At 38.7% G+C, this 12237-nt stretch overlaps 1 protein-coding gene across 1 annotated transcript in view; it reads left to right on the forward strand.

The window, feature by feature from the left end:
• dennd6aa (DENN/MADD domain containing 6Aa) overlaps positions 1–9687 on the forward strand; it is a 35711-nt gene extending 26024 nt beyond the window's left edge. The window contains exons 12-19 of the mRNA XM_067431369.1: positions 54–148; positions 3611–3676; positions 3871–3935; positions 4019–4108; positions 4422–4475; positions 4565–4674; positions 5593–5770; positions 7368–9687. Of these exons, the coding sequence (XP_067287470.1) occupies positions 54–148; positions 3611–3676; positions 3871–3935; positions 4019–4108; positions 4422–4475; positions 4565–4674; positions 5593–5770; positions 7368–7499 (790 nt within the window). The 3' untranslated portion in view covers positions 7500–9687. The remainder of the gene's footprint in view (positions 1–53; positions 149–3610; positions 3677–3870; positions 3936–4018; positions 4109–4421; positions 4476–4564; positions 4675–5592; positions 5771–7367) is intronic.
• The last annotated feature ends 2550 nt before the right edge of the window (positions 9688–12237 follow it).

Consider the following 12237-nt stretch of genomic DNA (forward strand, 5'->3'; position numbering starts at 1 on the left):
CTGTTAACCGGATCTTGTGTTGTGTTGTCTTGTGTTTTTGTGTTGTGTTGTAGGCCTTCGGTTATTTTGGGGGTTACAAACCCATTTTTTGCCAAAACTCTCCAGCACTGGCCTCACATCATCCGCATCGGAGACATGAAGCAAGCAGGTTTGGACCTTTGATAGTGATTAATACATGTAGAATTAAAGCTAATGAAGCATTGACATGTTTGAGCAATATTAAAGGAGGGGTGAAATGCTGTTTCATGCATACTGAGCTTTTTACACCTTTAAAGACTTGGATTCCCATCCTAAACATAGACAAAGTTTCAAAAACTAATGTTGGACGTTTGATGGAGTATTTCTGTGTTAAAAATACTCCTTCCGGTTTCTCACAAGTTTCGGCGAGTTTTTTTCGAGTATGGGTCGGCTTGACGTTAATAGAGCGGAAGGTCCTTGTATGGGCCGTACGGGCTCTTCTCCCGGTAGGGTGCGCGCGCGCGTGACTAGAGGGAGAGAGGAAATGCACGCCGTAAACAGTCTCTCAGGTGCAGATCCAGTCGTCCGTGAACACTTCTGATGCGCCGAGCTCCACTTTATTCCTATGGGTGACGTCGAGCGACTTCAACGCTTCAGCACAGCATTCCGGGAAGGCAGCGCTGCATTTGAACCGATTTGAACGCAGAAATGACGGGAAGCTTCAAGGCATCGCTTCAGTCGCGTCGCAAAGTGGATTTCCACGGTCACTGCTGTCACAGGACTTCACCAAATCATACCAAAGAAGTGTGTTTTTGACGGAGCGGTCCCAGCGATAAAGATTCGGTCCTGCTTTGGAAGCAGCCGGTCAGTAAATCAACTTCAAATGTCTCTGCTTTTGGCTACCGTCGCATGAGTAAACATCAGTAAACGATACGATCGCGTGCTTCGTCATTCAAATGCGCTAACGGTTACTCCATTGTTGTTCTGTATAACACTAGTCTGACTCTGACGTGCAAAACCGTTTTGCTTGCTACCTCTAAGGTATAGTCACATACAATAGTCCATAAACCGAATCATGTCCTCATAAACTGCGCGTAAAGACCATAGACTGTAAAAAAATATGGACGTAGTGTCCGTGACGTCACCCATAGGATTCTGATAAGCTGTTCTGAAGCTTAAAGTATGGGCGAGCTGGGCGTTGCCATCTTGTGAGCGAGTCAACGCGTGTCACTCCCGGATAACAGAAAATGGGCAAAAAGGCGGGATGTGCGCGGAGCTGAGGTGACGCAATAACTATAGACGGCGGATAAATGGCTATCCACTTGTAACCACGCCCTTAATTATGCAGAACCTTAAGGCTTTATATAACGTAAACGAATGAGTTATAAAAAAATTCACCCCCCTCAGAGTTGTCATGAAGATCAAAATGAGCCTTATAAGCCAAAACCACAATTTGTACCAGGCTGTAAACATGTTTTTTTCTGCTTTAAAGTTGAGAATTTTAACATGGGGCTCAATGAGATTCTGCTCCCTTCTGGAGCCTGCCTCTAGTGGCCAGTTAAGGAATTACAGTTTACATTACTTCCGTATTGGCTTCAAGAGAGATCGCGGGAGGTTGCCGCTTGGTAAAGACACACAAAGGCCCCTAAATACAGTCCATACCACAGAGACGGACATCCTGATGTTGCCGTTTCTCCTGTTCAATTTATTTCAGCCTCAGATTTGATTGTGGATCATTATCTGTATTAGCCTATGGTATTAGCTGAGATGGGTTTCTCCACGCTTGAGGACATCACCGCTTTGTGCACATTCGTCATTCTTTAGCTCCGCCCACACGATACGCCTCCAGGTGCTTGTTTTTTCCGGAAAGACTCGTTACAGCGTTACATATTTCTTTTATAAATATGATAAAACTAAAGACTTTTCGGAGATATGAAGGATGCAGTACTACTCTATAGGTACTCAAGATTGACATGAGATTGACTGAAACTGAGTGTTTCACCCCCCCTTTAAGCATTAATACAGGGAGTGCAGAATTATTAGGCAAATGAGTATTTTGACCACATCATCCTCGTTATGCATGTTGTCTTACTCCAAGCTGTATAGGCTGGAAAGCCTACTACCAATTAAGCATATTAGGTGATGTGCATCTCTGTAATGAGAAGGGGTGTGGTCTAATGACATCAACACCCTATATCAGGTGCGCATACTTATTAGGCAACTTCCTTTCCTTTGGCAAAATGGGTCAAAAGAAGGACTTGACAGGCTCAGAAAAGTCAAAAATAGTGAGATATATTGCAGAGGGATGCAGCAGTCTTAAAATAGCCAAGCTTCTGAAGCGTGATCATCGAACAATCAAGCGTTTCATTCAAAATAGTCAACAGGGTCGCAAGAAGCGTGTGGAAAAACCAAGGCGCAAAATAACTGCCCGTGAACTGAGAAAAGTCAAGCGTGCAGCTGCCAAGATGCCACTTGCCACCAGTTTGGCCATATTTCAGAGCTGCAACATCACTGGAGTGCCCAAAAGCACCAGGTGTGCAATACTCAGAGACATGGCCAAGGTAAGAAAGGCAGAAAGTCGACCACCACTGAACAAGACACACAAGCTGAAACGTCAAGACTGGGCCAAGAAATCTCTCAAGACTGATTTTTCTAAGGTTTTATGGACTGATGAAATGAGAGTGAGTCTTGATGGGCCAGATGGATGGGCCCGTGGCTGGATTGGTAAAGGGCAGAGAGCTCCAGTCCGACGCCAGCAAGGTGGAGGTGGAGTACTGGTTTGGGCTGGTATCATCAAAGATGAGCTTGTGGGGCCTTTTCGGGTTGAGGATGGAGTCAAGCTCAACTCCCAGTCCTACTGCCAGTTTCTGGAAGACACCTTCTTCAAGCAGTGGTACAGGAAGAAGTCTGCATCCTTCAAGAAAAACATGATTTTCATGCAGGACAATGCTCCATCACACGCGTCCAAGTACTCCACAGCGTGGCTGGCAAGAAAGGGTATAAAAGAAGAAAATCTAATGATATGGCCTCCTTGTTCACCTGATCTGAACCCCATTGAGAACCTGTGGTCCATCATCAAATGTGCGATTTACAAGGAGGGAAAACAGTACACCTCTCTGAACAGTGTCTGGGAGGCTGTGGTTGCTGCTGCACGCAATGTTGATGGTGAACAGATCAAAACACTGACAGAATCCATGGATGGCAGGCTTTTGAGTGTCCTTGCAAAGAAAAGTGGCTATATTGGTCACTGATTTGTTTTTGTTTGGTTTTTGAATGTCAGAAATGTATATTTGTGAATGTTGAGATGTTATATTGGTTTCACTGGTAAAAATAAATAATTGAAATGGGTATCAATTAGTTTTTTGTTGCCTAATAATTATGCACAGTAATAGTCACCTGCACACACAGATATCCCCCTAAAATAGCTAAAACTAAAACTTCCAAAAATATTCAGCTTTGATATTAATGAGTTTTTTGTGTTCATTGAGAACATGGTTGTTGTTCAATAATAAAATTAATCCTCAAAAATACAACTTGCCTAAAAATTCTGCACTGCCTGTACAATTAAAAATACATTCATATATTTGTACTATTTGACAGAGGGTGCTGGCTTTTGTCTTTATTATAGCATTTTATTATTTATTTTTTAAAGGAGAGATGGCCAAACAGATGAAAGTGAAGAAACTAAAAAATCTAAAGACTTTGGACTCAAAACCTGGTGAGACATGAATGAGAAACCATCATTTCATTATGTTCTGTATTCATGTAGGATTTATTCAATACTCCACTTCTGGTCTTTGTATGTCCTTCGGTTAATGTTTGAATTACAGAGCTGTAAATGTCCAAAAGCTAGAGAATCAATGAAAGTCAGTGTTTGTTAAAGTAAAGTAACTGAAGGCTTCTTCGTCTCAGGTGTCTACACTGCATATAAACCTTTCCTGAACAAAGACGAGGACATTATCAAGCAGCTCCAGAAGGCCAGTGTCTCTCTGGGGTATAATATCTATGCTAAAGCATTCAAGCAGGTGTATTCATTCAGTATTTTTGTTGTAAACCTCAGGGAGTTCAACAGAAGCGTCCTTCAGCGGCCCAGAATGCAATACTGCGGCGATATTTCCTGGAACTTACACAGAGTTTCATCATACCACTGGTAGGAGCATTACTTTGCATACAAAATCAATGACATGGCACCATTTGCACGCACCTGAACAGTGCTGTTATTGTTAAATAAAACTATTGAATTTGCTTTTGTCATTTGATATGAAGTATAAATAAAATATAAATTAAAAATGTTTTAAGAAATAGTATAATATATTATATAAATAATGCTTAAAAAAATAACACTGGTCCTGAATACCTTAAAAACATGGTCAATGCATGTGTGATGAAGTGTCTTGCTTTAAATTCCAGGCTGTAAATGAAGGATATAATAATATCATTAATATTGTATGTTTGATTTGCAGGAGCGTTATGTGGCCAGTCTAATGCCTCTACAGAAGAGCATCTCACCCTGGAAAGTAAGACATTTTCAGACCTTTTCTTTTTTAGATGAACCAGTTCAGCAACTTTTAGGGATACTCACAATGTTTATCTTCTCATTTCCCAGAGTCCTCCACAGCTCCGGCCGTTCAACCAGGAGGAGTTCATGAAAACGCTGGAGAAGGCCGGACCTCAGCTCACCTCACGACTCAAAGGAGACTGGATCGGCCTCTACAGGTACAGCTGCTGTGTCTGTCTGTCTGTGTGTGTCATTGTGTGTGTGTGTGTGTGTGTGTGTGTGTGTGTGTGTGTGTGTGTGTCTGTGTGTGTGTCTGTGTGTGTGTCTGTGTGTGTGTCTGTGTCTGTGTGTGTGTGTGTGTGTGTGTGTGTGTGTGTGTGTGTGTGTGTGTGTGTGTGTGTGTGTGTGTGTGTTTATTTTTATATATATATATATATATATATACTTTATTTCATTTATAAATTATAAATATAACATTTTATTAATATATATAATTTATATAATTAATTTTCTATTTGATACATCATATCATTTAAATATTTAAATATTGTATTTTATATTTTTTATGTATAGAAAACGTACAATTTATTTTAATTTAATTTTACAATTTATTTTAAACATAATTTATAGAAATTAAATGCATTATATATAATGTATATATTGTATCATATATATATTTAATTTCATTGATATATTATAAATATAACATTTTAATCATATATATAATATTAAATAAATGATATAATGTATATTATTTTTCTATTCATCATATATATATATATATATATATATATATATAAATGACATATATATATAAATGACATATATATAATTGATATATATTAATTTAACAGACTATAATAGTCCAAATTTAGATATAGATATTTAGATATTATATTTATAAAATAGTCGCCTTAAAATAGTCCCCATAATAATCCTGAGCTATTTGTTCTGTTGAGATGAGTTTTCTTTAATGACAATTGTTCTGAAATATCTGTTAGTCTTTCGGTTTCAATCAGAATTAGTTTTTTTAATTCTTAACCAGTTAATCATGGATAAGTTAGATAAGTTCAATATAAAATCTAAAGTTTCCCTTTAAATGCATCTTCGCCTCTTTCATCTGTTCGGGACTCCAGGCAGTTCCTGAGGTCTCCAAACTTTGATGGCTGGTTCCGGAACCGCAGGAAGGAGATGATGCAGAAGCTGGAAGCTCTTCACCTGGAGGCGCTCTGTGAGGAAGACCTGCAGCTGCGGATACAGAAGCACACAGAGGTGGAGACGGTCGACCTGGTGCTCAAACTCAAGGAGAAACTGGTCAGTTCTTCAGTCGTTTGGTAGCCTGACATGGTCATACTCAGCTCTAGTCAGAATATGAGTCTGATGCTCCATTGGGCTGTGATTATGGGGCGTGTTTCAACCCAACCAGGAAAGACCTCAATTGGACAGACCAACAACCAATCAGAGCAACGGAGCGACGCATAATGTTAGCTGTCAAATGTCAACAGAGCTCAACTGCACTGTGTTGCCAAATCTGCGTTTTTTTCCGCAGGTTGAAGCGACCTCAATTGTGTGATATATAGACCCAGGAATGCGAATTTAAGCAGGCAACCTTGCCAAAATAACACACATTTTACCCCCCAAACGACATTTTACCCCCCAAACAGAAGCTATTGTTTTGGGGTAGTAGTTGGCGGGTTTTGTTGTAAAAACTTGGCAACCCTGTCTGCACGCACGCTGGAATAAACGATCTTTCCCGGTGTTGTAAAAAAAAGAATTTATGGATACACAGAGTACTTACCAACATGATCATCATTTCAGAGAAAAAATAGTGAAGATGATGCAGATACAAACAAGCTCTCCGTTTAGGATTTGAACAAATTCAATCCAAGCCCCTTTGTTGACGAGATGATTACGTTACTGTTGATCATCTGTCCGTCATCGTCTAAAGCCCGCCCTGATGATTTAATTGGTCCGAACAGTTTCTGTTCAGGCATAATTACTCCTCTATGGATCGAGTCCAGACCGAACTGCCTGAGCTCAAATGTTGTGGGCGGGGCTGAGTTCGGCTGGCATCCAGGATAGTCGTTCTGTGTGTATTACGACAACTCGCCATTTCTAGAGTGGGGCTTTCTTTGTGTAGCCTATGTGCACTTCTCATTAGATATGTATCCATGCACTTACTTTTATGCAAATTCTGGGATATTGTATAAAAATGGCTGGATGGAAACCAGAAGATGCATACAAAATCTTAAGATCCGCATACAAAAACGAATGCATTCGCTTAAGGTGGAAACCTAAATTGTGATGGAATCATATTCACAGAATAAATCCCTTGATGCACAACATTAAAACTTTTATTCAGCAGTAGATGTGATTGGATAGCGGGATTAACCAGCGGACCAATCGCATCGCAGCATCTCTAATATTGGTTTGATCATTCTAAAAAGCCTGTCATCATAATGATTTGCTATAATGGCATCACAGAAGCGTTCCCAAACACCAGCCCTCTGAACGCAACATATCAAGTCATTTATTACGTAGAAAAAAATCTTCCCTGATGGCAGGAATTTTTTACAGTTTTATTACTGGTTCTTTGTGCCTGTTTCCCAGGAAGTGAAGGTTTTGTTCTCTTAAGTGCATCGAATGGAAACAATGCTTTTATTCATGAATATTATATGCAATATTTATAGTTTAATTTACAACTCTGGGTAAGATTATATAAAAATGTTGGTGTAGAAAATGTTTTATTTCTAGTAAATATTACAATTTATTATAAAGAAACATAATGCATACGTAACACATTGAATTAAATATTACAAGTTGAAATACTGAAATAATATTTTCCTGTAAAACACATCTTTGGAGGGGTTTTTTGAATTGTGTACATTGATTATCTCCTGTTGTGTCTCAGACTCAGGCCGAGAAAGATCAACTTCCTGTCAAACTAGGAACTCTGCCCAAACTACAGTCCCATATCGAGAGCATCATACTCTCTCTTCCAGAGGACCTGCAGGGCATCTTGCATAAACCGCCGAGCCCTTGACCATCAGCCAGCGCTGACATACGGACTTCCACACGTGTGCCGTATTTCTGCTGGATTCTCCTCCAAGTGCACTTGTTGCTGCAGAACTGAGTGCCCTTGAACGGACAATGCTGGCATTGCCAAAAACAGCACAGACGACACAGCACAGGAAGTGAGTGAGTGAGTGAGTGAGCGCGCGCGCGAGGGACGAATGATGGCAGAAATGACACACACACGTGATGTGTTACGGACACATTCTGAGTCCGAATGCTGTAAGTCTCACCGTGTGAGATTAACATTCCTGTTGATTTTAAACAGGAGGATGCTTGAGAGATGGAATCGGGAAAACACGGTCTGGATCTGAATGGGCCGGATTCATATTCACCACTATAATGTTTAAATGGCTGTGCTGTGAACATCACTTCCTCATCTCATTAAACTTGTCGGAAACATGTTCAGGTCATATTTCACCCCAAAATTATAAAGAGGGAATAAGAAATTATATTTTACATAAAGAAAATGAAGCCTATTTTAAGACCATTAAAATACAATTTATATATATGTATTGCTCTGTGACATTATTTTCATGATAATCAGGTCATATTTCAACCCAAAATAAGGGATTAAGAAACTATATTTTGCATGCATTATTTTAATAATAATTAAGCACATTTTAAACCCTGTTTTCATTTCTTTAATGCACCAAATCTAATTTTCATTACTCTACTGTGAGATACACATCATTATTTAAATGGATAAATATTACATCAGTTGTTTTATTATTATTAATATTATAAAATGCTACATTATTTTTCAAAAATGAGCATATTTATGCTCAAATTTATGCTGAAATATCCTTAATTATCAAGAAAATGTCATCATATCAGTTTAAAAAAAAAATTCCATTATATTTTGGGTGAAATGTTCCCTGGAAATGTTTCATATTTTGAATTTGATAATGCAATAATAACAGGCAGAGACCAACACTACTAACCTATAAACGTTGAAGATTTCCTCTTTAGCACATTATCGCAGGCGTCCGGCGTCAACAGCACAAATATGATAATGTGTGTTTCTCATAATGAAGGTGAACCCAACAAGGACCAGTGCAGGTTTACACATATTTATTTTTAATTCATAAACTGACCAACCACAAAAGGGAAAACAGCCATGGTCTTTTTTCCTTTCCTCTTCGCCGATCTGAATGACCCATCGCTGGTTCATAAATCATAACTTTCCAGTGCTGCTGCATTGAGATTGTGTTCTTCCTTCTGCTTTAATATCATATATACATCCGTACTGTACACTTAAACACAATATAGTCTTCAAATACAGCTTTCTTTTACACTTGCTTGACCGATGAAGGTGAATACTGCAGTTTCTTTGTGCCTTTTGTTTTCTGATTAGTTTGATTTGATCGCTTTTAGGACCAAGTGTGGATTTTGTCAGAACATCAGTGCTTTATATCATGAAATATGATTGTTTGACCTTTAGAAGGAGCTTCTGTTATTTGCACTTTATCGGTGGAATGTGTCGAGCTTCAGGTTTGTGATTTTTATGACTGGTCATATGGTGGAAATCCATCTGCTCTGTTGTGTGCCTTGAGCTAGAAAGACAAAGACCATCACACTCCTTCGCTCGCACACAGTTTTCCATATGAACGCTTTATCTGGTTGATTATGTAGGATGCTGACTCATGGGACGCCTCGTGTGTGTTGTGTAATGAATCTGGGCCTGTATGACAGTAGGCGTGTGTGAACTGGTTGTTGGGCAACCAATCATGTTTTATATTTGAAGAACAAACCTATTTTAACATGCTTGAATTTTAAAGAGGTATATTCTAGTATGCTAATAACCAATTGCTTTTGACACGAAGCGTGTTTGTTATACTGATGGATATTTTCTAACATCTGTATTTTTGATCGGCTCATTTATATTGGTAGTTAATGTACAGGTTGTTTTATTTGTTGCTGGTGATTATTATAGAATTACATAAATGGACACATGTTTTTTTTGTAAACCATGTACACCAAACCACAGTCCAACATTTCAGCATAAACAATATTTTTCTATCACACCCTTAACCACTATTTTTTTCTCTCCTGTAACCAGTGAAAGCTTTTCCCTAGAAAGTGTTTCATTCTGTTGCCCTCATGAAGAACAAGTATATATTTTTTTCAGGTGTAAATAAATGTCAATAAGCATTTAATATGCACTATTTCTATTCTTTTTGTTTCTAGTATCTGTGCAACTTGTGTATTTTATTGTGTATTTTACCTTATCTGCCTGTGATTTTATTTCAACCTGCAGCTCAGTCTGGAAACCCGTACATTTCTTTCTACTGCTTCTGTTACATTTTTGCTGGAACCAATCACAGACTGGCTTATCCATCTGGCACACTATTGGCGGGTTTAACAGAAAGATGGATAGAGAAGAATGGATCCATGCCTATTGATCACCTGGTTGAAGGACTATCCAATGATGTCCAGAGTCATTTGAATTATGCCCGTTGATCACGCCTCTTGTGCAGTAGAAAATACAGAGCAGACTCCACAGACCAATGTTCAATCTTAAACTAAGCTTGGTATGGTGACGGCAAGACAAGTATTTTAGTGCTAGTATGCTAAAACACAAATCACACTTACTTATTTAGCACATATTTGGGGTCAAGCACAACCTATTGTGATCGTTGTTCTTATTATTCCTTTACTACTACTACTTCCACTCTTGAGTATGGCAGCCAATTGAACCGCTTGTGGGAAATTTATGAAATCTGGCACACTGATAGAGGACGGTCTGAACTGTCACCATAGTAAATTTGGAGTCTGACTCAATCCCTCTAGCGCCACCAACTGTCCAAAGTTGCACTTACATTTGTGCTAATAATTTTTGACCCGAAAGGGCTAGAAACAAAATTCTTTTGTGAAATTGTTTTAGATGGTGCCAATTTTTGGTGACAAATTTTATTTTTTTTGGTTTATCTGATTTGCATGAAAATTGACCCAGATCTTCAGACAATTCCAACAAAAGTTATAGAATTAAAGTCGATTAATCAAGTGTTTTTGAAAAACATGCAAACACATTTTACGCAGCGCTTGTGAAAATAGGCATAAGGCTGCAACACTTTATCCTATTCTGACCAAACCTGGTACAAATCATCATCACCTAAGGATTACATGCTGCTTTCCGGCACAGCGCCACCAACTGGTCTGGAGATACAAAAATGGCTATTTTTGCTTGTAACTTCTGAATGGTTTGTGTTTAGAAAAAGTAGTCTTGTTAGTTTCGGGCGGCATGCTGAGCCAAATTATATATTATAGAATTAAATATCTTCGAAACTGTTGGTCTGATCTAAACGAAACCAATATAGGAAAATCTGAATCAGGCGGGCTGGCTATGTGCATAATGTCAACATTTTGATAGTAGGCGGCAAAAAAATGCAAGTCAGGTGTGGATTATTTTTTATATGCTCATAAATAGAAATGTCTAAAACTATTAAACAAAATTAGATATTTTCACCAAAATTGACACTCTTATGTATGGGGGCACACAAAAGATGATGGCCTGTGCCACTTGGTGGCACTTAAAATAAACAAAACATGAAATTGCCTCTATATAACTCAATGTATTTATTTATGGGGGGTTTGAACCTTTAATATAATTGTCTCCAAATGTCTTTACTCATTTTTGAGTAGTCTGCTGCTAGCTTTCTTGTTTGCTTCTGTTGTGCTTCGCCTGATTATTTCTGCTTGCAGCTATTTTTTGATAATTAGGGGCCAAGCACCGAAGGTGCGGAGGCACCTATTGAAATCGTTAGTGTTCCTATTATTATTATTCTGCTTCTTCTTCTTCTTCTTCTTCTTTTTCCGCCATAGGAGTCTCTGGCAGCCCATAGAACCGTATGGTAAAAAGTTGTGAAATTTGGCACACTCATAGAGGCCAGTCTGAGCTGTCACTATAGCAAATTTGGTGCCTCTAACTCAATCTCTCTAGCGCCACCACCTGTCCAAAGTTTCACTCATATTTATGCTTATAACTTTTGACCCCTAAGGGCTAGAAACAAAATTCTTTTTTCATCGGATTCCTTGGCTCAAGCCGATTCGATTTCACCCTATGATGTCATTTTCCGGTATGCAAATTTTCCCGCCATTTTGAATTTTCTGAAAAACCTACTTTTTCTAACTCCTCCTAGGCCGTTGCTCCGATTTTCATGAAAATTGAAACAGATCATCTTCATAGCATGCTGACAAAAAGTTATGGAATTTAAGTTGATTCGTCCAATCGTTTTCAATAAACGCACAAACAAATTTTACATAGAGGTTGCAAAAACACACTAAAGGCTATATCTCCACAACGCTTTATCGTATTCAAACCAAACTTGGTACATGTCATCACAAGCATGACCTGAAGCAACATGCAGCGTTTCGGCGCAGCGCCACCTACTGGTCCGGAGATACGAAAAATGCATATTTTGGCTTATAACTTCTGAACCGTTTATCCAAAAATCATCAAATTGGTCTCATTAGATTCAGGGCGTCATGCCGAGTCGACTGATATCCAATTTTACCATGTCGGCCATTTTGGATGTCGGCCATTTTGAATTATGTGCAAAAATGCTGTATTTTATGAACGCATGAACGGATTGTTACGAAACTTGGTATGGGTCATCACCACGATGCCCTGAAGTAGCCTGAGAAGTTTCGAAACAGCGCCACCTAGTGGATAATTCTTTTTTTTCAAACGCTTATAACTTTGGGTG

This window comes from Pseudorasbora parva, chromosome 22, assembly GCF_024679245.1.
Source record: "Pseudorasbora parva isolate DD20220531a chromosome 22, ASM2467924v1, whole genome shotgun sequence".
In the NCBI taxonomy this organism is placed as follows: domain Eukaryota; kingdom Metazoa; phylum Chordata; class Actinopteri; order Cypriniformes; family Gobionidae; genus Pseudorasbora; species Pseudorasbora parva.